The 25,934-nt window shown below is 41.2% G+C and overlaps 1 protein-coding gene across 5 annotated transcripts in view; it reads right to left on the minus strand.

The window, feature by feature from the left end:
• LOC110485301 (E3 ubiquitin-protein ligase rnf213-alpha) overlaps positions 1 to 25,934 on the minus strand; it is a 63,035-nt gene that overhangs the window by 30,542 nt on the left and 6,559 nt on the right. For all 5 annotated transcript variants that reach the window (XM_090197357.1, XM_090197359.1, XM_090197358.1 and 2 more), the window contains exons 5-36: positions 25,317 to 25,510; positions 23,451 to 23,621; positions 23,055 to 23,257; positions 22,546 to 22,835; positions 21,691 to 21,950; positions 21,097 to 21,306; positions 19,349 to 19,541; positions 18,123 to 18,178; positions 17,850 to 18,027; positions 17,008 to 17,175; positions 16,797 to 16,895; positions 16,585 to 16,707; positions 15,853 to 16,036; positions 11,770 to 11,943; positions 11,346 to 11,498; positions 10,550 to 11,169; positions 9,901 to 10,060; positions 9,452 to 9,669; positions 9,196 to 9,333; positions 8,789 to 8,953; positions 7,333 to 8,617; positions 7,027 to 7,208; positions 6,735 to 6,890; positions 3,016 to 6,633; positions 2,656 to 2,780; positions 2,440 to 2,553; positions 2,224 to 2,348; positions 1,958 to 2,080; positions 1,766 to 1,830; positions 942 to 1,095; positions 463 to 604; positions 62 to 253 (exon numbers count right to left, since the gene is read on the minus strand). In XM_090197357.1, the coding sequence (XP_090053483.1) occupies positions 62 to 253; positions 463 to 604; positions 942 to 1,095; positions 1,766 to 1,830; positions 1,958 to 2,080; positions 2,224 to 2,348; positions 2,440 to 2,553; positions 2,656 to 2,780; positions 3,016 to 6,633; positions 6,735 to 6,890; positions 7,027 to 7,208; positions 7,333 to 8,617; positions 8,789 to 8,953; positions 9,196 to 9,333; positions 9,452 to 9,669; positions 9,901 to 10,060; positions 10,550 to 11,169; positions 11,346 to 11,498; positions 11,770 to 11,943; positions 15,853 to 16,036; positions 16,585 to 16,707; positions 16,797 to 16,895; positions 17,008 to 17,175; positions 17,850 to 18,027; positions 18,123 to 18,178; positions 19,349 to 19,541; positions 21,097 to 21,306; positions 21,691 to 21,950; positions 22,546 to 22,835; positions 23,055 to 23,257; positions 23,451 to 23,621; positions 25,317 to 25,510 (10,238 nt within the window). The remainder of the gene's footprint in view (positions 1 to 61; positions 254 to 462; positions 605 to 941; positions 1,096 to 1,765; positions 1,831 to 1,957; positions 2,081 to 2,223; positions 2,349 to 2,439; positions 2,554 to 2,655; positions 2,781 to 3,015; positions 6,634 to 6,734; positions 6,891 to 7,026; positions 7,209 to 7,332; positions 8,618 to 8,788; positions 8,954 to 9,195; positions 9,334 to 9,451; positions 9,670 to 9,900; positions 10,061 to 10,549; positions 11,170 to 11,345; positions 11,499 to 11,769; positions 11,944 to 15,852; positions 16,037 to 16,584; positions 16,708 to 16,796; positions 16,896 to 17,007; positions 17,176 to 17,849; positions 18,028 to 18,122; positions 18,179 to 19,348; positions 19,542 to 21,096; positions 21,307 to 21,690; positions 21,951 to 22,545; positions 22,836 to 23,054; positions 23,258 to 23,450; positions 23,622 to 25,316; positions 25,511 to 25,934) is intronic.

Raw genomic sequence — 25,934 nt, forward strand, 5'->3', positions numbered from 1 at the left:
TTTTATTTCTATGCTCTCTAGTCCAACAACATAAACATTGCTGTGACAGTACAGTACTTACTTGCGGTCCAGTTTTGTGTAGGGAACCTCGAGTAGTTTGTCGTTCCCAAAGATGTCCAACCAGAGTTTCTTAACCGCCTCTCCAGAGTTGGAGTCCAGCAGAATGTCCAGGTTGCGGTCGCGGTCGATGACAGAGACCAGCTGGGCCAAGAAGGGAATAACCACAGTCTGCACCCTTTTCCATAGGGTGTGTCTGGTACAAAAAAGTAGAAAATCAGTTTAGCAGAGCCGTTTATGGGCAATATGGTACAAGGCAAAATGTATGGTTATTTGGCCAATCAAAAATATCTTACGTCCGTTTTAAAAAGTTAGTTAAAAAAAAGTTATCTTTAAAGTCCCTTTGAATTTACAATGAGAATTTGTACTGGCATAAGAGGTTTTGAAATCATAGTGGTCACTCACCTGAATGTCCCTCCTTCCTGCAGTGCGTCAATGTTGGACGCCTCCTTGATGACCCAGTTATTTGAGGACAGTTTGAGCGTGTTGTCATCATGGGTCGACAGCAACGAGTGAAGACGTCTCTTCACGGTCCTCAGAAATTCAGCTGTTCAAGAACATTCATAGTCTGAGTATTATCATTGAGAATGGAATGCATGTAAATGATGACCCATTGTTGTGCTGTATCCATGCAAGATTGGATATGGTAATGCCAGAGAAGTATGGAGATCGCTTGTAGAGTCTCTCAATTTTCAAACTTCTCCGGCGCTAGCACGCACTACTGCTTAGATTTAGCACGCCAATGGGTAAACAGTTATTAAGAATTGGCCTAAACAGCAATAATAACATATTTATTTTATATAGTACTTCTTACTACAAGAAGAATCTCCAAGTCGCTTTAAAAATCTAAAAATAAACAATTAGTACTATAGTAGTTATCCTACCTCTTATTTGTTGGTTGTCAGTCAGGAGTGTGAGCAGGATCTCCACTCTCCTGGTACTACGGACTCCGCCCTCCAGCTGGTCTCTGAGCATGCCCACTGCGCTCTGCACACAGCTACGTACCAGCGCCGTGGTGTCCACAACACTCCCCCAGCTCTGCAGTAGGAACATGGTCAAGACACATGAAACACGAGGAAGGTGTTCCAAAACAACATGGTTTATGTACAGTTAAACAACATGGTTTATGTACAGTTAAACAACATGGTTTATGTACAGTTAAACAACATGGTTTATGTACAGTTAAACAACATGGTTTATGTACAGTAAAACAACATGGGTTATGTACACATGATATTTAAAATGGTGCTACAAACAGGATTGTTTGGAATTTTTGCAGTATTACTGTAATTTTTACAAGAGGAAGTCCATCATACAGAATGCAAAAACAATATGGTAGAAAATAATAAACACCTAAATATTAAAATGTTAAAGTCTAACATCCAAAAGGGCATCCTCTTTTAAAGCATTAGATTGTATCTCAGTTTATAATGCTAAATAGTGTAGACCTGTCATATAGGACCTTTCAACCAAAACTATGATGATTTCTACACTGTTTGTACAATTTCAGTGCTTGTTTTGTCACAAACTGAAATTGAGTGTGGAATTTTAGCAACCAGGAAATTACATTTGCACTAAATAACACAGCCACGAAGTCAGAACGGCAATCCCATTTTGACAACGGATGCCCCTCTGGCGAAGAGAAATCAATAGACAAATATCACAGCCAATCACAACACTGGCGGGTAAGTAATGGTGTAAAACTCACTGTTTGGTCTTCATGTTCCAATTCCTGTTGCTCTGTCTCGGTGTACATGTCATCTACCTCCATCGCTGTGCATAAACATACAAGGCTCTTTTAACGATGTCAACAGGTCATTTTTTCTGAAGAAGTGTATCATTTTGTATCATTCATGACATTTTGTCATGATCATCAACACGAGTCTTAAAGGTCATTCACCTTCAGGCTCATCCTTTTTCTCCTCAAACAGTTGACTGATGGTAAGGTTTCTCAAGGCTTTGATATCTGACACAATATCTTTCGATCTTCTGAGGTCATCAATATGAACCGACCTCCAGGGGTCTATATTGGATTTGGAAAAAATAATAGCTTCATAAACGTTTTTTTTTTTACAAAAGTTTTCAATCTCGGATTATCTTTTGAGCACGTATCCCATTTCAACATGTTCTAAAGTTGTCAAATGTTTGAACCAATGATAACTTCACCTCCATGAAATCCGACATAGGATGTCCCTCCTTCCATTCTTGGCAATTTAGTAATGAAGTAGACGAAGACCTTGCCTCCCATCTCCACTTGTCTTGATTTGTTGATTTCATTGATGGCAGAATATCTGAAATTAATTAGATAAATTATTAGATATAATCAGATTTCGTTTTTTTAAATGTATTTATTTAATGACATGTATTCCAGACTTCACTTACTTGGCAGAGGCAATGAGATTTGCACTGTGCGACGCTTCATCAAAATCTGACTGAATGATCAGGATTTTGTTGCCAGATGTATTCTCTCTCCCATTTCCAGATGTGAGGAAATGACTAAGAAGAGAGCAATGTTTTTAACCTGACCAAAAGGTTTCAACTCAACGGCTAATGGACAATCAGTTAAGCATGATGAGGATGAACTAAAAGGTGTCAAACCTGATCTTCTTGAGGAAGGAGTGCTCAGTGTCAAACTGCTGAAGAGAGAGAAGCTCGACATTGTTCACGACCTCTTCCAGTGGCCCAACATCTGATGCTGTTAAAAGTCTGGAAAAGGTAGTCACCTTGGAAAGTAAAAAAAAATAAAAATAGGACTATATAAACAAACGTTTAATAAGAGTTATATAATGTCATGTCCTAAAGTTGCCAGGGTTTTCAGAAATCCTGGTTGGAGAACTCCCTCCTGATTATGGGAATCCCCCAATCAAGATTTCTGAAAAAACTAAGAATTATTGGAATATTGAAAGCCTACATTTGATTGTGGTAATTTAAAAAAATATATATATAACAAATTGTTACCTCTGTGAAGGAGGAATGGCACTGCTCGTCCTGTTGAGTGTGAGAGAAGATGAAGTCGGCCAAAGAGCTGTGCTTCTGGTCCTCAAAATAGATCCTGGCCAGATGTTCACTCTCCACCCTGGGGAGAACAGTGCAGTCCAGCCGAACCACCGAGTCTGGAGTGGCACAGTTCAGAAGGATCAGTTTGGCCTCGTCCAGGACTCTTCTTTGGGGGTCGGAAATGTCTGTCTCTCCCCTTTGTTTCTCTGTCATTTGGAGGACCACTGAAGCACACGTGTCGGAATGGTAGCCAATGAAAACGTCAGGAGGTAGGTACTTGTATGTCTGGGGGGCCATGGTGTGTTGGTTATTGAGGGCCACAAACTGCCCAACCCATTTCTCCAACTCCACAACAACTGCTCTTTGTTCCTCCTTGAGAACTGTATGGATGTCCAGATAGTGCTTCTCAAGCCTGTTGATGAGAGGGATTGGAAACTGTTTGTAGACCACCTCTTTCTCCTCAATGACAATGAGCCTGAAGTCTTTGTGAACTCTGCATTTGACACGATGTGTCCCCAGTCCCAGGTCAACGTACTTCTGTCCTCCCAAGCAGACGTAATACTGGTTCAGAGCATCGTAGAGACTTTCGTAGAGGTTCTGCAAGTTCAGGAGCACGACGGTTCGACCGGTTTCCATGCAGATCTTGACTCGGTTGATGTTGCGGCAGATCTGGGTGTACTCTTGGTCCTTGGGGAAGCTAGACCCGAAGATAATCTCTGGCTGGCAGCTCTCAGAGAAGAAAGTCTGCTGCAGGATCTGTAGTGCTGCATAGTTCTTGGTCAGAACTAGCAAGTAGCGGCACTCATCCTCCTGGCCAATCGCAGAAATGTTTTGTCTGACAAGATTGATGGTGCTGATGCTCTCCAGATTCAAGTTGATCTGTATCTTCTGGAGCCTTTGGGTGAAGACTGTGACTGCATCCACGTCGTCCCTGCCACTGAAGTTCCTGAGGACCGCCTCCACAATCTTCTCTGCACTAGGCCTCTGTTCGGAAGCCTTGGTCACTGCGAAAACCATCTTGATCAAGCTGTAGTAGTCACGCAAACCAAAGAAACCTTTCCCTTGTTTACGGCAGATGTTTAGGTAGGCCCTGGCAAAGGGTTGGAAGAAATCCCTGACCTTCTCCAAAATCATTGTGTCAGACGAGCATATACCTTTAGCGCTCTCAATCAGCTCTTTCTCGTCGGGGTCGCAACGTGAGACGAAAATGCCTCTATTCATCTTCGCAGGATCCAAAGCCCAGTTGGATATGCCGATGAATCCAACCTTTTTGTGCGGTAGCGGCTCATCATCGATGCATCCCTCTTCTAGCAGAGGATGGAGGGTTTTCAGGGGCATTTTGGGAGAATCCTCAGCCAAGCCAATCTCATCCAGCACCACCACAGATATATACTCGTTCAGGTTCTTCCCCTCCTGGAAGCGACCACATTGCTTGAATGTGTTGATGATGCCCTCCGGTGTGGAGTGAGGGCTGCACTGGAAGGACACCAGGTGAATCTGCTTAAGCCTTTTGTAGAGGTCAGAGTGTGCGGCTTGGCCCTGCATGGCGTCTGCCACCAAGGTTTTAGACAGAGATTTTGAACTCCCAGGTTTCCCCACCAAGAAGAGGGGGATTCTCAGCTCTATACAGACCACCATCATGAAGACATTCTCTTTCAGAGCGTTGTTTCGTGCAATAGTTTCGCCCAAGGGCACTCCGCTCAGAAGGAGATCCTGCATGAGGGAGATCTCTTGCATCACTTTGAATGGGGTGTAGGTTTCAGTGAGGTATTTGCAGATTCTCTGTCTGTACTTGTCCTTGTTTTCCAAACAGGCATGGTAGCATATTCCCAGAGCCATCACTACAGACCACAAGACTGGGTCTCTTGCTTCTGGCTCCCTCTGGTTCCTCTCACTCCTCTCTGCGTTTTGATTTCTCTGATACTGATTTAGCTCAGCAAGCAGCATCGCATGGTTTTTGTAGAACCACACAAAGGCTTGCATGCAACGTTCTACATCCCTCAGACTTACGAAGCTACATTCGTCTTTCCTTGTCCGCATGTACCTCTGCGAAGCAGACAGGACATCCGCGATCAACCTGGTGTATACTATATCAATTGTGTTGGTCTCAACCACCCTCTGGACAATCTGCTGGATGTACATTTTTTCAGTGTGATCATTGAGCTGGCCAAAGTCCCACACCAGAGGTATCATGCTGGGGGGCAAGGCCTGGACTCTGTACACCAACTGGCGGAGAGGGATGGAGCCCAGCTTCTCATCAGTCTCTTCAGCTCGGACTCGATATCCCAGTCCAGCAGATTCCAACCTCTGAATCATCTCATCAGTGTGTTTTCTGTAAGGGTTGCATGCGGCGATGATCTGCAAGCCGCAATGGGGCACCAAACACTCTCCCTCCACTGTATTATCACAGAGGACTTCCTTGATACTGCTGATGGCTTCCGTGGTGTTGGCTTCGTCAAAGAAGAGGACAGAGTCAAAGCTGTAGTCTTGTTTGTTGGTGAACGCAATGGCTTCTGCTTCCCGGATTTTGGTGTAGATCATGTCTGAGCTGGTCCCACCATGAACTTTGACTAGCTTCATGTTCTCCGTGGCCACTCCGCTCCTCCTAAGCTCACATAGGAATTTAATGAGCCTTGTCTTCCCACAGCCTGTCTCCCCCATGATGATGACTGGGATGCCACACCTGAAACGCATGTGGATGGCCAGCATCTTCAGTATATTGTCAGTGGTGAGCTCATATGTTTCATCAGGATCAAGAGGCCACTGGATTCCCAAAACATTGCAAAGGCGTTCAATCTTCTCCCCTCTGGGCAGTTGGTCAAAGTCGATATTGAAAGGGACTCTCTGTAGCTTTAGACCCTCATACAGCTCTCTGGTCATGATGTCTCTTTTGATCACCCTTCTTGTGGATGGATCGATGGCGTCAACAGAGTTCTGTTCGTTGGGCTGAAGATGGAAGCCAATGAAGGTCATGGACACATGGTCATCGTTGAAGAAGATGTATGGATGTGGTTCTGACTCCCATCTCTTCCTGATCCGGAAGGGTGCCAAGTCTTCATCGCTGACCCCAGTCAGGTCCATTTGCTGCCTCCCGGGGCTCTGGTCAGAGATGCTGAGGGACGGTGTGGCAAAGTCCTTGGCCATCAGTATCATGAAGTCCACCACAAAGTTCTTGAATCCCTGGAGGGTGTCCCCGGTGAAAGAGGCATCACAAAAGACTGACGTCTCACAGTCTCGTAGTTGAAGGTTTAGGAACCATGCGAAATTCCTTAACTCTGCCCACGATGGGTCCATTATGCCACAGAACATAAAGAGCATCTGCAGACATTCTACATAAGTGCCTTCCACCCCATTGTACATGAAGGTGTCCAGGTCGATTTGATTATGGAAACGCGTCAGATACTGGTAGGGTCGTTGGTATGCTTCACTCCTGAACTCTTTGTCATCCATGAATGGGTCTTCAAGCTTTACAAAGGAGGGGTCCTCCCGCATCCTCATTTCCAGATCTAGAACCTCTTTTGGTGGGCGGCAGAAGACATTTGGGAACACATCCAGGAATGTGGAGTTGGCACGTGCATTCTGTATATAAATAAAGTGTGAGGAACGAAAGTGTGAGTGTTATTTTTCTCTTATCACAATGAAAATGTATGGGATTTAACACCAAGAGACTAAATATTTACCGTTCTTGGGCCATTTCTGGGCAAGTTTACTGTTGACTGTAGGATCTCAATGACATAAAGCTGTTTGTTGCTGCATTTCCACATCCTTCCCTCAGAATCCATCAAATATCCCAAGACCAACAGTTTAAAGAGAAACTCATAGAGGCCTTTCCGCACCTGTTGATAAAACATGTTTAAAAAATAATTTCAGCAAAATATCACTAAATGAATCTAATTGGTAAACATTCTATCAAAAAATAGTTAAACTATCACTAAACAAATTATAATGACCAATAGGCTACAGTATATTTACCGAAGATGTGACATCGAAGTGGAAGATGATGAGCTCTTTCGACTTGGGGGTATTCAGCAGAGACTGAAGAATAACATTCTCATCAACCCTTGGCTCGATCAAGCGGATGCATTTCAGCAGTGACGGCTTCTTGGTGGAGTGTTTCAGTTTTTCATACAGCCTCTTGATGTAAAGGGACTTACCTGAAAGTGTGAAGATCATGTCATTATTTTAAGCATAAATCCAGCGGATAAGTAGGATATATCAAACCACCAATTCAATGATCAGCACAGGAGTTTACATAAACTGAAGGCCAAATATACTCACCAACTCCAGCTCTACTGGACGACACAACTCCAACAAACATCCTGTCCTTGAACACAGCAGCAGCACTGCTCTGATCTGACGGGACCGTGTAGTGTTTGTTGAGGTACCTCTGGATGCTGCTCAGGGGTTCCTGGGGCACCATGTGTAACCTGTACTGGCTGAAGGCTGAGGGAAGGTAGGCATGCTCTCTGTCCGAGCTGCAGATGATCACGAGCCTGTAGTCCTTCCTGCTCTGCATTTTAATTCGCTGGAAAAAGCTCTCCACCTTGGAGCTGACTTCGTAGCTAAGCTGATCGCCGTAGAGCATGGTGTAAATCTTCTCTCCTCTGTAGCCGGCAGTGAGGCAGCGTCTGAGGAACAGCTCCACCTGCTCGTAAGGCGTGGAGGAGTTGCACAGTAGGACCTCATCGTATGTGGGCAGCGGCTCGTGTTTGCTGCTCATGTAAATGGAGATGCAAGACGTCAGGATCTCGTCGTGTGGGGAAACTATGAGGTTTGGACTTCCGATAGCCAGGCCCTTGGGCATCAATCTTTCAATGCTTTTGTATTTCTTCTCATCAGTCATGTCTCCTTCATTCTCATCACCTATGTTGGCCAGAATTTCTAGCAGTTTTCCGAAGTTTCGGACGTCGAGAGTGTCTGGGAGGAAAGAATTCATGTCTCTCATGTAGGCGTTCCACATCAAGTCCAACTTTCCTGAGCCGCTAATGTGCTCCACAAGACTTGGAAGATTGTCTGAAGAGAGATTCAACTCTCCAATGAAATCCAGACCTCCCTGTACACCGCTCGGCACCTCAACAAAAGTCTGGAAGTCAATGTCCTCATTTTGCACAGGTGGGTTAGTGAGGATCTCGTATTGCAGTGTGTGCCAGGTTTGCCTAAGATCGGAAGCTGTGCAGTTGGGTTTGACAAAGGAGAGCATCATGAGAACTTGGTCCTCCAAATTCGACACATTCTGCTGAGTCAGCTTACAGCACAGGTACACAATCTGCTCGGCGGTGTAGTAGTTCAGGTAGTAATTGTGGGATCTCTGTTTGTCCATGAAGTCGTTCCAGTACTTCAGACACTTCTCCATCTTCCTGCACAGCTCAGGAAGCTGCTCCACGATGCTGCCCTCCACCATAATCACACTGACAACGCTGCCAAGGTTGAAGTCCATGATGATGCCGGCGTCTTGGCTGAGGGAACTACAGTTGATGTTGGCCTCCCAGTGTCTGAACAGGGGGTTCCCTGCCGTGAACAGGGCAATGAATGCCACAGCTAGCCTCTGGACACTGGCGAAAACCTGAGGAAAAGAACACAAAGTGAATCCTTGTTTAGAACATCCCATACCAAATGCTCCTCTCTTCTATAACTATATGACTACCAAGCTCACCCTGAAGAAGAGGCTTTAACCTTAACTGACATGCATGGTTAAATAAAAGGTTAAATTAAAGAAAGAAAAAGACTACAGTACCTCTGCAAACTGGTCCACCTCACACTGGCCCTGGTCCCCTTTCCCAGACATGAGCATGAGTTTGTTCTGCAGTTCCCTCAGGTCCTCCAGGGAGTAACGGCGCATCTCATGGCCCTCGTCGTGCTCCTCTGGGATCTGCAGTTTCAGGGCCGTGTCCAGGCTCAACTGGAAGGACAAAAAGACAAAAATGATGCTGAACCATGGCACTGTAGAACTATGACAAATATTATACTCCACTGAAGTATCATTCTACACACTGGAGTGGTAAACGTTTTAACCGAACTTCAAAGTGTCGGTAAGCAGTTGGAACAAAGTTCTGGCTAAAATGAACATGAGTAACAGCTGATAATTCTAAAGATGGTTGAAACTAACAACTGTATATTCTATGGATTGTTGTTCAGGCCTACCTTCTTTTGGTTCTGGGCACTGATGATGTAGATTCCTTTACTGTTGATGGCTGATGCTAAGGAGAGAGAGGATAGTTCCACAGATCCATGGCTGTCCTTCACAGTCTTCAACCACTCCAGGTGGCGTGCTGTGTCACGCTGCAATAAGGACATTCACAGTCAGGTAGTTTTCCACTTTTAAAGGGATAGTTATCTTTAAGTTTTGGCTTATTTAAGGTAGGTTGAAAGTAAGTTAAATATCATAAAACGTCCTCACCAGCTTCTTTGGGAGGTTGTTGTCATTGTCCAATGCCCTCCACAGCTTCTTCAGCACCTCCTTGAAGGCCTGGAAACCGGAGTCTGGCTTCAATTCGTACAGCATCGGAGAGTAACCCAGGACAGCATCATGGAAGCAGGCCACGCGGTCCACGTCGAGGTCATTCTCTCCAGCAGAGATGGAAGCCAGGTCAACAAACACTTTAAGCTCGTTGATATCTGGAATAGAGCACAACAGACTGATTAATCCAATAGCACTACATTTATCCCACAATGGGTAATTGTGCAGACAAGCAGTTCAGATACAGTATAACAAATAACATGAGACCTCATGATAATCACATGAAATATAACTACACAAAACATGACTGTCTATTTTCAATAGATACAGTTAGTGACTGATTACTGACAGGTTACTCTCTTGAAGGTAAAGATGATCACCCCGTGTACCTTCAAGAGCCTCTTTAACCCAGATGACAAAGTTTTTCCTGAGGCCGAGCTCCTGGAGACACAGTCTGCGGGGCTCTGTGATGTCCACCAGAACCAGCTTTGTCTGCATCAGGTCATTGTCAATACGATCCAGGTGCTCCCTCTTAAAGTCCTCATGCGTCTGACAACAGAGAAATACAGAATTTGTTTGAGTATTGTTTGTTCTACCAGTACTTGGCTGAATACTTGTTTCTGATTGGCTGAAAGGTTTAATACACAGTTTAGTTCCATGCAGAAAAACGCCACGGGTGTCAGCTCAAATGTAAATTACCCTTTTAAATTCAAGTGTAGCGCGACATCCGCTCGATGCAGTTTATTAGCTAGCTCGCATTAATTTGTAAAACCAACTTTTAACGAGCACTGTCATTTTCAGCAGTGGTGGCCAGGACAGTGGTGGCTAGAAAGCTGATACAATGTTGCCTAGTGGCAAAAGCAAACTTGCTAACATTTTCTATGTTTGAGCGGTAGCTTAGGACAGTTGGTTGGCTAGAATAAGTTTATTACCAAGGTAACTAGCTAGCTAGCAACGTCAGTGAATGTGCACAAAACAAGATGACATTTGTTTTAAACCTGTGATAAATAAATGAAATGGCAATTCACACCAACTCACAACTTCTAGCAGTGTCTGCAGGACTTGGAAGTTGCCTTGAAGGTTGAGCGTCTGCTTGACCAACATGATGACCTGAGCAGACTCCACAGCCAGGTGAAGCTCGTGGTACTGCTCAATCTGGTGCACCCTTCTCTGGATCCACTGTTTGTTATCCGACTTGTCGTTTCTGCACATGATATCCAAGTCCTGCGCCAGCTCTTCGTACTTGCCCCTGTAGGCCTTGAAGAGAGTATCGACCTCTTCGAGCCGAAGGCTGCCGTTCTTCAGGCATTTGTAGATCTTATCGTACTTCGCGTAGCAAGGAAGAAAAATATCGCTGTGTATCTCGACTGGTCCTACAAAGTAGTCAACCGATTCCTCAGGGTCATAGTCTTCATCATATGCATCTCTTCTGGCAAGGTCTCGGGCCTGTTTCTCCCAGCACAACTTGAAGATGTAGCTGTCTTTAAATCTGTGCAGAACCTCTGCCATCTCTCTCACGTCGTCCTCAAGTTCGAAGAAGGTGACTACACCGGCCGTTGGAGAAGAGAGTTGGTCAAATGGATGGACCTCCATGAATTGGTCAAGGGTCATTGCTTCAATGTTGGTCTGTAGTCTTGCTTCCAAGCCTTCAAATTGAACTGCAACAGAGGGATAAAGCATGAAAACGATTAGGACCACTGATCAGACTGGCCAAACGCAACCTTCCCTGGAATGATTTTACTTTCATTCACCCATTTGACTTCTCACAAACACAGACCTGCTTAGCAGCTTTGTGTGGACCTTTGACTGAATACACACACACAAACACACCTACCTACGACATGTTCCTGTAGTTTGCGGCTCATGGTAAGCAGGACTTCCACCAGCTCCTTCTCATGGTAGACAGCTTTCACCTCCTCCTGCCTACACATTAGCAGCCTTTTCATGGGGGCGCTGTCCTTGTAGCGCTCATTCTCCGAAAGACAGTCTGCATTTAGATCCAAAACACACATTTCATAAGCAAACAGCACTAAGACTAATAAAAGAAGACAGCCTTTATCAACATTATGAAATCCTTTCATATGAACAAAGAACTTGGGTTGCAAAATTATGGAAATGTTCCAAAAGTTTATTTTTTATTTATTTTTTAATCCCGGTTGAGGAATTCTCAGAGGAAAGAATCTTCCAACCAGGATTTCTGAAAAAGATGGACATGTAATGGACATTTTCCACCCTAAAAAAACACAACCTTTCATTACCTATTTTCAGCAGCTCTGTGAAAGTATCCCTCTTCTCCAAGACGGAGTTGAGCAGTTTGATCCGGATGTTTCCGTGGACCAGCTGGTTGGAGATGGCAGTGAAGGATGAGATAGCTATGGCCATCCTGTCCCTGGCTTCTTCAGAGAGCTGCTCAATCAGCTTTTCATCTGCACCTAAAACCACATATGATTTAAATTACAATACGGGGTAAAAGCAGCTGGATACTGAAACAAGATGGGTTAAATGCTTGAGACAGTTACAGGACTCTCAATGTGAAACCAGAAAAGTCTCATTGAGATCACAAAAACGATTAAACACCACATACAATTGAACTCCATAAACATCACCAGGGTTGGGACACAGTGATGGCCAAAGACGGCCAGAAGAGAGTCTTTCGGGACCATACGGCAGCCAAAATCATCAAGAAATCAGACCATACACTAAAACAGGTAAATAGGCTGATTAAAGAACAGTAAATAGACTGATGGAAGTACAGTAAATAGACTGATGGAAGAACAGTAAATAGACTGATGGAAGAACAGTAAATAGACTGATGGAAGAACAGTCAATAGACTGATGGAAGAACAGTAAATAGACTGATGGAAGAACAGTAAATAGACTGATGGAAGTACAGTAAATAGACTGATTAAAGAACAGTAAATATACTGATGGAAGAACAGTAAATAGACTGATGTAAGAACAGTCAATAGACTGATGGAAGAACAGTAAATAGACTGATGGAAGAACAGTAAATAGACTGATTGAAGAACAGTAAATAGACTGATGGAAGAACAGTAAATAGACTGATGGAAGAACAGTAAATAGACTGATGGAAGAACAGTAAATAGACTGATGGAAGAACAGTAAATAGACTGATGGAAGAACAGTAAATAGACTGATGGAAGAACAGTAAATAGACTGATGGAAGTACAGTAAATAGACTGATGGAAGTACAGTAAATAGACTGATGGAAGTACAGTCAATAGACTGATGGAAGAACAGTCAATAGACTGATGGAAGAACAGTAAATAGACTGATGGAAGTACAGTAAATAGACTGATGGAAGAACAGTAAATAGACTGATGGAAGAACAGTAAATAGACTGATGGAAGAACAGTAAATAGACTGATGGAAGAACAGTAAATAGACTGATGGAAGAACAGTAAATAGACTGATGGAAGAACAGTAAATAGACTGATGGAAGAACAGTAAATAGACTGATTGAAGAACAGTAAATAGACTGATTGAAGAACAGTAAATAGACTGATTAAAGAACAGTAAATAGACTGATGGAAGAACAGTAAATAGACTGATTAAAGAACAGTAAATAGACTGATGGAAGAACAGTAAATAGACTGATGGAAGAACAGTCAATAGACTGATGGAAGAACAGTAAATAAACTGATGGAAGAACAGTAAATAGACTGATGGAAGAACAGTAAATAGACTGATTAAAGAACAGTAAATAGACTGATGGAAGAACAGTAAATAGACTGATGGAAGAACAGTAAATAGACTGATTAAAGAACAGTAAATAGACTGATTAAAGAACAGTAAATAGACTGATTAAAGAACAGTAAATAGACTGATTAAAGAACAGTAAATAGACTGATGGAAGAACAGTAAATAGACTGATGGAAGAACAGTAAATAGACTGATGGAAGAACAGTAAATAGACTGATGGAAGTACAGTAAATAGACTGATGGAAGTACAGTAAATAGACTGATGGAAGAACAGTCAATAGACTGATGGAAGAACAGTAAATAGACTGATGGAAGTACAGTAAATAGACTGATGGAAGAACAGTAAATAGACTGATGGAAGAACAGTAAATAGACTGATGGAAGAACAGTAAATAGACTGATGGAAGAACAGTAAATAGACTGATGGAAGAACAGTAAATAGACTGATGGAAGAACAGTAAATAGACTGATGGAAGAACAGTAAATAGACTGATGGAAGAACAGTAAATAGACTGATGGAAGAACAGTCAATAGACTGATGGAAGAACAGTCAATAGACTGATGGAAGAACAGTAAATAGACTGATGGAAGAACAGTAAATAGACTGATTAAAGAACAGTAAATAGACTGATTAAAGAACAGTAAATAGACTGATGGAAGAACAGTAAATAGACTGATGGAAGAACAGTCAATAGACTGATGGAAGAACAGTAAATAAACTGATGGAAGAACAGTAAATAGACTGATGGAAGAACAGTAAATAGACTGATTAAAGAACAGTAAATAGACTGATGGAAGAACAGTAAATAGACTGATGGAAGAACAGTAAATAGACTGATTAAAGAACAGTAAATAGACTGATTAAAGAACAGTAAATAGACTGATGGAAGAACAGTAAATAGACTGATTAAAGAACAGTAAATAGACTGATGGAAGAACAGTAAATAGACTGATGGAAGTACAGTAAATAGACTGATTAAAGAACAGTAAATAGACTGATGGAAGTACAGTAAATAGACTGATGGAAGTACAGTAAATAGACTGATGGAAGAACAGTAAATAGACTGATGGAAGAACAGTAAATAGACTGATGGAAGAACAGTAAATAGACTGATGGAAGAACAGTAAATAGACTGATGGAAGAACAGTAAATAAACTGATGGAAGTACAGTAAATAGACTGATTAAAGAACAGTAAATAGACTGATGGAAGAACAGTAAATAGACTGATGGAAGAACAGTAAATAGACTGATGGAAGAACAGTAAATAGACTGATTAAAGAACAGTAAATAGACTGATGGAAGAACAGTAAATAGACTGATGGAAGAACAGTAAATAGACTGATGGAAGTACAGTAAATAGACTGATGGAAGTACAGTAAATAGACTGATTAAAGAACAGTAAATAGACTGATGGAAGAACAGTAAATAGACTGATGGAAGAACAGTAAATAGACTGATGGAAGAACAGTAAATAGACTGATGGAAGAACAGTAAATAGACTGATGGAAGAACAGTAAATAGACTGATGGAAGAACAGTAAATAGACTGATGGAAGAACAGTAAATAAACTGATGGAAGTACAGTAAATAGACTGATGGAAGAACAGTAAATAGACTGATTAAAGAACAGTAAATAGACTGATGGAAGAACAGTAAATAGACTGATGGAAGAACAGTCAATAGACTGATTGAAGAACAGTAAATAGACTGATTAAAGAACAGTAAATAGATTGATGGAAGTACAGTAAATAGACTGATGGAAGAACAGTAAATAGACTGATTAAAGAACAGTAAATAGACTGATGGAAGAACAGTCAATAGACTGATGGAAGAACAGTAAATAGACTGATTAAAGAACAGTAAATAGACTGATGGAAGAACAGTAAATAGACTGATGGAAGAACAGTCAATAGACTGATTGAAGAACAGTAAATAGACTGATTAAAGAACAGTAAATAGACTGATTAAAGAACAGTAAATAGACTGATGGAAGTACAGTAAATAGACTGATGGAAGAACAGTAAATAGACTGATTAAAGAACAGTAAATAGACTGATGGAAGAACAGTCAATAGACTGATGGAAGAACAGTAAATAGACTGATTAAAGAACAGTAAATAGACTGATGGAAGAACAGTAAATAGACTGATGGAAGAACAGTAAATAGACTGATGGAAGAACAGTAAATAGACTGATGGAAGTACAGTAAATAGACTGATGGAAGAACAGTAAATAGACTGATTAAAGAACAGTAAATAGACTGATTAAAGAACAGTAAATAGACTGATGGAAGAACAGTAAATAGACTGATGGAAGAACAGTAAATAGACTGATGGAAGTACAGTAAATAGGCTGATGGAAGTACAGTAAATAGACTGATGGAAGAACAGTAAATAGACTGATGGAAGAACAGTGAATAGACTGATGGAAGAACAGTAAATAGACTGATGGAAGAACAGTAAATAGACTGATTAAAGAACAGTAAATAGACTGATGGAAGAACAGTAAATAGACTGATGGAAGTACAGTAAATAGACTGATGGAAGAACAGTAAATAGACTGATGGAAGAACAGTAAATAGACTGATGGAAGAACAGTAAATAGACTGATGGAAGTACCGTGTAGCTGGAAGATGTTCTTGGCGGCTGTCCAGGAGAGCAGGTGTTGAAAGACCACGTCGTCGTCTTCGTGGTAATCACCACGCTCATCTCTCGGCCAGGACTTCTGGATGATGGTTGAGATGAGTTTGCCAAACTTATAGTTGATCTTCAACCGGTCAAAGAGTTTACCCTCGGACTTGCTCTGTGTGAGAAGAAAAAAACATTGAACAGATTGAGATTTGTACAGGATATGAATTACTAAAATAAGAGATTAGGTTTATGTCTTAGCCAACTTCTTCATCAAGGTTTATTTTCCATTTCATTCAGAAGCGGATGAGTTTAATATGGGCTCATACCTACTTATAAAATATCAAAAGTTTGGACACACCTACTCATTCATTTTTCTTACATTGTAAAATAATAGTGAAGACATCAAAACTATGAAATAACATATAGAAGAATCATGTAGTAACCAAAAAAGTGTTAAACAAATCAAAATATATTTTAAAGTAGAGATTCTTCAAAGTAGCCACCCTTTGCCTTGATGACAGCTTTTTGATTTGTTTGACACTTTTTTGGTTACTACATGATTCCATGTGTTATTTCATAGTTTTGATGTCTTCAGTATTATTCTACAATGTAGAAAATAGTGCAAATAAAGAAAGACCCTGGAATGAGAAGTTTTGTCCAAACTTGACTGGTGCGGTATATTGAATCTGTATTTAAGTCAAGTGTAACCAGTCTACTTACCTGGCACAGTGAGGTGACAGCTTCTAGGGCACATTTCTCGATAGTCTTGGCTACGTGAGGGTGAGATTCATTCAGGACCTCAATCTTGGAACAGTAGATCTCTATCTGATCCAGAGGAGACTCCTAGAAGTGCAGAAAAGGTATTTCAGTCATTTCACCAATGGATATTTCAGTCTGGTCTCAATTCTACTGTATGTGTGGCAGTTTCATACCTGTTTCAGTTTGCCCTCCAAGTCCCTAGTGAACGTTTGTCTCCATTCTTTTGTGAAATCGTCATTGGCGAACTTGAGAGAGATTATGTTGTTCCACATCTGGCAAATAAAAAAAGAGCAGTCAGTAAAAAAACAAACAATACGGAACTACACATGAAAAAATAAAAATCAAGGTCACGATTTGCACAACAAAAATGAATCATTTTCTCACCTCTATCTCTGTGGTGACATTTACACTGAGGTACAAGGTGGTCACACTCCTGGCTAGCAACCGGTCTCTGAAGGTTGTGCCGATCCAGGATCTGACGATCACCATCGCCTCGGATAGTAGATCCAGCTCCTTGGCATGCATATGCTCTCTTTCCACATCCTTAGTTGCCTTGAAAGGAATGATAAGTTATTTCCATCCTTTTTCGGAAATGTCTCAACCATAGAAATACAACTACTAGAATGGACAAAGACCCTCAAACCACAGCAATTTGTCTGGAACACTCATGGGTACACTCAATATGGCCACCGGTCCACCCATGACAGAAAATTGACTTAAATGGGAATGTCCGTTCTAGTAAATATTTTTCTATGGTCTGAACTAGTCAGCTGTACCTGCACCAAAACTCTGGTGTTTCTCCTTTTAGAGCTTGTTCTCCATCTTCTTTTTAAATAGTGAACCAACATGCTTTGAAACTATTATTTCCCCGACTTGATCAAAACGTGTTTTTCTCATGTCTCTCTCTTATCGCTCTGCAGCAGACATATAGTGAGCACTATGTTTGTAACATAGAATCGCAATAAAGAATCATGATACATATAGAATCCCAATACATATCGTATCGGCACCTATGTATTATGATAATATAGTATTGTGACATCGCTGAAAATTCCCTGAAATACAAGATAGTGGTCAGATTCAAAGGCGTCTTTCTTAATGTATTTTCTGTTTAATAAATAACCTTGTTATCTAGAGAGTCAGTACATACATACTGTTGGCCAACCGCTTATCTTGGGCAAAGTCTAAATGAGTCATCAGACATTTTCTATTTGAACTCCACATACCTGTGACTCGAAGGCCCGGGCAAACTCAGATATTGAGACAACCATGTTCATGCATGCCACAGGGATGTCTGTGAAGTTCTGCGTGTAGGTTGAAGTGGATCGGACTCCTTTGCAGATCTTCTCAAAAAGCTTCACTGCCGTTGCCAAGCACTCTCTGCCATACGCCTCACTAAAACAACTGCAACCACAAAAAACAGTGGACGTTGTACAATAACTATCATCAAAGATCAAAAGGAAACGAGTGAACCAGATGAGTTACAGTAAGTCAGTCACCTGTATTTCTCCTCGATGAGATTGCTTTGAATATGTGAGAGAGTGTCCGACACATACTGCAGGGCAGAAAAAAAACACATTGTTAAAAAACAAGTTGATTTGAAACTTTCAATGCTCTATAACACTTTTTAAAACATTCTGGGTTTATTGGATAGAGATAGAGGAGAGAGTATGCTGAAAAAGCTGTGGGCCGGATTCAAACCCATGCTGCAGGAGTATATGATATATACACTCCTCTGTTCTGGAGGCAGCGGCTAAGACCGCTAAACTACCATAGCCCACTCCTACAGGGTATTACTTCTTCAACTAGTTATAAAAACAACTGATTGGATTTAGCTATATGGCACACTTACCAGTAGCTCAATGCGCTTTACATACTGTGTCTTAAGAAAGTATTCACACCTGACTTGACTTTTCCCACGTTTTGTTGTGTTAAAGCCTGAATTTAAATTATGATTACATTCAGATTGTCACTGGCCTAAACAGAATACCCCATAATATCAAAGTGGAATTATGTTTTACAAATGTTTCACTAATTAATTAAAAATACAAAGCTGAAATATCTTGAGTCAATAAGTACAACCTTTTTGTTATGGCAAGCCTAAATAAATTAGAGTAATAATTTGCTTAACAAGACACATAACCAATCAGTTGAAATAATCAGCTAAAATGGAATGGAGGTAAGCATTCTAGATTAAAAACTTGTTCAGTCTACTTTCCACCAGACACTGGTAGATGAATTCACCTTTCAGCAGGACAACAACCTAAAACACAAGGCCAAATCTACACTGGAGTTGCTTACCAAGAAGACAGTGAATGTTCCGGAGTGGCCAAGTTACAGTTTTGACTTAAATCTACTTTAAAATCAATGGCAAGACCAGAAAATGGTCGTCTAGCAATGATCAACAACACATTTGACAGAGCTTGAAGAGATTTGAAAATAATAAATGGGCAAATGTTGCACAATCCAGGTGTGAAAAACTCCCAGAAATTTTATTGATTTTATTGCTGCCAAATGTGATTCTAACATGTATTGACTCTTGGGGTTTAATACTTTAATATATTTTTTTATACAAAATGTTAGAATATTTTGTGTAGATCGTTAACAAGTAAAGTAAATCCATTTTAATCCCACTTCGCAACACAACAAAATGTGGAGTAAATCAAGGGGTGTGAATACTTTCTGTAGGCAATGTAGTTAGGGGGGAAACTAGTGTCCAGCTCACCTGCTTGTTGCTGTAGGTGACATCTTGAGGGGCCTTCAGAGTGAAGACTTGGAGCAGGTCCAGCAATTCCACGTTGATGAGTATGCTGCATTCCACCAAGTCCTCTATGGTCAGCAGACACATCCAGGACCGAGACACTAGTCTGTCCATCTCAACCAGATGGCCATTGTTTTTCATGAGATTCAACATCGCTCTAAAAAAAAAGGAGGGAAAAAAGATGGGATATCATCAATAAAAAATCTAAATTATATACAGTGTCTTCAGAAAGTATTCAGACCCTTTCACTAGTTCCACATTCTGTTACATTACAGCTTTATTCAAAAATTAAAACTACTCAGCAATCAACACACAATAACCCATAATGACAAAGCGAAAACAGGTTTAGATTCTTTTTACAAATGTATTAAAAATAAAAAAACAGAAATACCTTATTCATATAAGTATTCAGACCCTTTGCTATGAGACCAGAAAATTGAGCTCAGGCGCATCCTGTTTCTGTTGATCATCCTTGAGATGTTTCTACAACTTGATTGGAGTCCACGTGGTAAATTAAATTGATTGGACATGATTTGGAAAGGCACACACCTGTCTATATAAGGTCCCACAGTTGACAGTGCATGTCAGAGCAAAAACCAAGCCATGAGTTTTGTTTAAATCCTCAGCAATCTACACACAATACCCCATAATGGCAAAGCGAAAACATGTTTTTAGAATTTTTGCAAATGTACAACTAAAAAACACACTACTGTTCAAAAGTTTGTGGTCACTTAGAAATGGCCTTGTTTTTGAAAGAAAAGCACAATTTTTGTCCATTAAAATAACATCAAATTGATCAGAAATACAGCGTAGATATTGTTAATGTTGTAAATGACTATCGTAGCTGGAAACCGCAGATGTTTAATAGAATATCTACATACAGACGGACATTATCAGCAACCATCACTCCTGTGTTCTAATCCAAGTTTATCATTTTAAAAGGCTAATTGATCATTAGGAAACCATTTTGCAATTATGTTAGCACAGATGAAAATTAAATAGTACCTGACAAAAAAAAGTGTTTTTCTTTCAAAAACAAGGAAATGTCTAAGTGACCCCAAACTTTTAAACAGTAGTGTTTTTTGGTGTTGTACATTTGCAAAATTCAAAAAGGCACTCGCACATCTGAGCAATCTAATTTGCAGGTGCATGGCAACAGTTGAACAACAGGAAGGAAAAGGGAAACACACTGCTCTTGGTAGTATCACTGATATTTAATAAACTTACCCATCGGCCTCACGAGCTTTTGTAAAAAAATAAAAAATGTGCACCCTTATGTAGACTTGGCCCCACCCACATCCGTTCCACACATCGAATGGGGTTGGAGGCAAAGGAAAAACAAATAAGTGCTACCAAATATACCAATATGCATTTGTACATTTGCAAAAATTCTAAAAACCTGTTTTCGCTTTGCCATTATGGGGTATTGTGTGTAGATTTCGGAGGATTTTTAAAAACATTTTATCAATTTTAGAGTAAGGCTGTAACATAACAAAATGTGGAAAAAGTGAAGGGGTCTGAATACTTACCCGACGGCAATATGTATAATATATATATATAATTTTTGGGAATTTCTACAGGGTATTTAATTTCTTTGTTTGTTTACCAAAAAAGGAACAGGACATAGTTACGAAAGGCCAAACCTTTAGCGTAATCTAGTGAGACAATAAGAATGATTTTCTAATACCACCGGGAGAATAGAAGGACTGTACCTCCTGTCCTGGCTGTTGTGTGTCATGTAGTCTGCTTTGAGGCCTTGGAGGCCCGCCCAGGACTGCTCGTACTTGGGGGTGACTGTGGTAGATATGGGTGTGAACGGTTTGGAGGATCCCTTGAGGAGGTGGAGCAGGGGGAGCACCAAAATCCACCGGGGCCCTTCAGTCTTCACACTGTTGATCAGAGCCACCAACATGTCTGGCAGGCTAGTGCAGAGAAAAATACAACAGGTTGATTTCCACACAAAAAGAAATGCATCAGCATTAACTCATCCATCAACTCATCCACTAACTCATCCATCAACTCATCCATTAACTCATCCATCAACTCATCCATTAACTCATCCATTAACTCATCCATCAACTCATCCATCAACTCATCCACTAACTCATCCATCAACTCATCCACTAAATCAGCATCAACTCATCCACTAACAAGCACTTTGTTAGAAACTGTTTTGAGAAGATGTGTGTAAAATATATTACTCAGTTTGACTAATACAAATGATTACATCTTGTATTAAAATAAACAATAATCATAATGTCTGCAATAGGCAAAAAATAAGCAGCAATCCTGACGCCAAAACCCACTTTTTGAGACCGGAGACGGCTTGGGCGAAGTCGGTCCAGTACTGCAGAAAGGAGTCTTTGGGCAGCTTGGGCAAGCACAGGGCGCTGCAGAGCCGGGTGGACTCTCCGTGGTCCAGCTTGAGGCCGAACTGCTTCCACACGTACAGCATGACCACAGCTGCCCTCATGGGGTCCTGGATGAAGCAGCTCTTCCCCTCACCCTCCTTCTGCAGCTGAGGAACAACGTTATCCAGCATGAACTGCTTCAGCAGCTTCCTGACCTTGGGGAGGCAGAACAAACAGTGAATGTTAACAGATTTGTTTTGGGGACGGTTGCACACTGCAACTCAACACTCATCCATTTGCTTTTCCCTTCCACATACAAAAGAAACGTACAATAAGACAACCAAATGAAAAATACATGTGAAAAAACAACATCAATCATTATAGAAATGATCATTCCCACACACAATATTACCTCTATACATTTACAGCATTGTGCAGCGTCCGCACGTTTATTGGGCAGAGTTAAAATCATATGAGTGGGTGTCATCTTTTCTACAAGTCAAGCAAATAGACACAGTGAAATGCTTGCTCTCATTTCACTTCTAACAGCAACAAAATAACTGGGATAAATCAGAAGAGGGGAGGCAGGGCAGGAGACAGCAAAACAAGCAAAAGCCAAACAGCTAGGGGGCGGGGGGGTAACATCAGTGCATGCATTAGCATTCAGGTAGGTGGGGGTGGGGGTACATCTAGGCCAGGGTGAAGCAGTGGGTCTTTAGGCAGCACTGGAAGATGGAGAGGGATTCGGAGTTTCGGATAGGTGGAAGGAGAGAGCTCCAGAGCCGGTGGGACATTAACAATTTCACTTACATCTTTTTCATCGTAGTCTAAGGAGTACCATTTCTTATGTGTCTCCTCATAGACAAACGGGTTCCCGTAGATCTGGTAAAACTGATTCAGCTGATTGAGGAAACTCTTGAAGTTAATGTCAGTCCAGCTCCTGAGGAGGTCAAATATACTTTCCAGCATAACTTTCCCTGCTATTTCTCGGCCTTCGATGACACTTTTCCTTTGTTCCGGCCATAAAGCGTCTTTTAGCCGCTTGAGCACGTTCTTGGACGGCTCCACACAGATGATGTCATCATACTGATGCCAGTCCCCTGAAACCAAACAAAATCATTGCTTAATATATTTGAGTACATTTTAAACAATTTCCTCACATGTAAGACAGTGTGAGCATAAATAGACGAGCAATACCAAATAGATGTATGATAAACATCAACAAGGTTTTGAACTTACATGAAGAAAATGGAACATTTTAAAATCAGTGACTTACAATAAAGAACTGCTATAGAAGTTGTTATAGCAACTGCACCCACCTTCTTCATTAAGCAGATGGGATTTGACAAAAAGACATCTGTTGGTGGTGGGGTAGTTAGAATCCAGTTTGTATATGTACTCATACTCGTACTTTTGCTTTTTAAGCTTGTAGACAAGGTACTTGTATGGTATGGACACAGTTGCATTAGATTTGCTTGTGATCAAGCTCCCTTCGACTAGGAACCCATGCTCTCCAAGATCCCTGTAGGAGGTAATGCATTGGTTTATCCTCTGTTACACATCATATACATTTAACCCCCCCCACGAGTCGGTTGTTTTCTATGTGAGATAGATGGGAACAACGTTGAACATTATAAGCAGGTTCCTATTGAATAAATATTAAACATATTTGGCTAAACTGTCTTGACGGCTGATACATGTATATAAAAACCTACTTAGACACAGTGAGCTCAACGGAATTGGTTTTCCAGTTCCCAATGTTCCCCCCAGCCCTGATGAAGATGCGATCCTCGTCCGGGTTCAGCTTGAAATCCTTGGAGAGGACAGCGTGGAAATAGATTGTGAGTCTCTCCCTTGCAGAGAGCTGTTTTTTCCCTGGAGGAATCCTGAAATTGGACCAAACAAAATTAATCAGAGTATAATCATGAGTATTGTATTAGCCAAGTGGCGGCGTGATCGGTACTGATAAAAGGGATTTCAAATGTGCTGATCCATGGTGGAATGTGTAACACTCCCGGGCACAAGCACCTCCCCCACCGGAGACTGGGGTTCAATCCCCATCTCCACCCTTCCTCATACAGGGCACTCAGAAAGTATTCACTACCTTTTCCACATTGGGTTGTGTTACAGCCCAAATTTAAAATGGATTCAATTGAGATTATGTCACTGATCCACACACACACACCACACACCACACACCACACACACACACACCACACACACACACACCACACACACACAATGTCAAAGTGGAATTTTGTTTGTAGAAAATAATAAAAAATATAAAGCTGAAATGTCTTGAGTCAGTAAGTATTCAAACCTTTTGTTATGGAAAGCCTAATTAAATTCAGGAGTAAAAAATATGCTTAAATTGCATGTACTCATTCCATGTTCAATAATAGTGGTGATCATGATTTATGTACCACACAATTGAGTACTGAATTTCAAACACAGATTCAACCACAAAGACTTGGGAGGTTTTTCAATGCACAGTGGTGGAAGCATCATGTTATGGGTATGCTTGTCATCGGCAAGTACTAGGGAGTTTTTTGGGATAAAAATAAACAGAAGACGTGGTCCAAGGCACTGCATCGCAGTGCTAGCTGTGACACCAGAGACTCTGCGTTCGAGCACAGGCTCTGTCGCAGCCGACCGCGACCGGGAGGTCCATGGGTCCTTGGGTTGTGTTTCGGAGGACATGGCTCTCGACCTTCGCCTCTCCCAAGTCCGTACGGGAGTTGCAGCGATGAGACAAGACTGTAACTACTACCAATTGGATACCATGAAATTGGGGTGAAAAAAGGGGAATAACATTATATATTTTTTAAAGGAACAGAATATAAGTGCAGGCAAAATCCTAGAGGAAAATCTTTCAGAGACAAATTCACCTTTCAGCAAGACAATAACCTAAAACACAAGGCCAAATATACACTGGGAGTTGCTTACCAAGACGCCATTGAATGTTCCTGAGTGACCTTGTTACAGTTCGCTTAAATCATCATCAATGTATGGCAAGCCTTGAAAATGGCTGTCTAGCAAGTAACGACCAACTCGACAGAGCTTGACGAGTGAAATGCTCTTAGAGACATACCCAAAAAGATTCACAGCTGAAATCGCCACCAACAGCGATTTCTACAAAGTATTAACTTAGGGGTGTGAATAATTATGTAAATGAAATATTTCTGTATTTACTTTTCAATCAATTTGCAAAAATTCTAAAAACATTATTACGTCATTATGGGGTATTGTTTGTAGATTGTTGAGAAAACACATGTATTTAAACCATTTTGAATTCAGGCTGGAAGACAACAACATGTAGAATAAGTCAAGGAGTATGAATACTTACTTTGCTTCTGTACCTGTAGAGTGGATTTCCTCTCTCAGAAACGTGTTTGGAAATAAACACAACATTGTGTACACAGACAACAGTGGATAGTAGCGCTGTGCGAGTCTGTGGGTGTTTTTGAAAGTGCTTTTGTGCACCTATAGATGTTGATCAATGCAAGAAAAGTGTGCCTTTTAGGTTCTTTGTGTTATAATTGTGTGATTTCTGTTTTGAACAACACAAGACTTGTAAATACCTTTTTGGCGGTGGAACATCCTGACCCTTGGTTTCAGAGTCGTCGCTTTTGTTGTCTTTCTGTTTCTCTTTCTTGACGCCTGGGCTCTGTGGTGTAGGGGAGGAGGCATCTCCCCCCCCACGGGAAGGCTGCTGCTGGACCTCCATGTTCTCCACCTTCACCTGTGGGTCCACACTGGAGCCTCTGCTCTCCACCTGGCATGAGGGGAAACAGACAGTTTGAGGATCAGTCTGCTCTCCACCTGGCCAGAGGTCAACCAAGGTGCTCTTTAAAGAGATGGTCTCTCAGTACCTTGGTTGACCTCCCTGGCACCCTACACCTAGGGCAAAAAACAGAACACCTTACTACTCTACTCATCTTTCTCGTGTGCATACTGGAACTTACATTTTCTTACTAGCACGGATTTCACTGATACCTGCTTTTATGAGGAAGGTTTCACTTGAAATGACTCTGATATGTGCTTGTTATACCAATCTTAATTGAATGTGCTGATTGTAAGTCAAATGTTAAAATGTAAATAGTGTGTTTGAGGGGATGAGTTTCAGCAGGGTGAAGCACAGAATATAATTACTCAAGACTAAAATTAAAGGTGATTTGTAGATCAGTGGTTCTGCGCAG

The sequence above is a fragment of the Oncorhynchus mykiss genome, chromosome 13 (assembly GCF_057628025.1).
Source record: "Oncorhynchus mykiss isolate SJ-2025 chromosome 13, ASM5762802v1, whole genome shotgun sequence".
NCBI classification, from domain to species: Eukaryota; Metazoa; Chordata; class Actinopteri; order Salmoniformes; family Salmonidae; genus Oncorhynchus; species Oncorhynchus mykiss.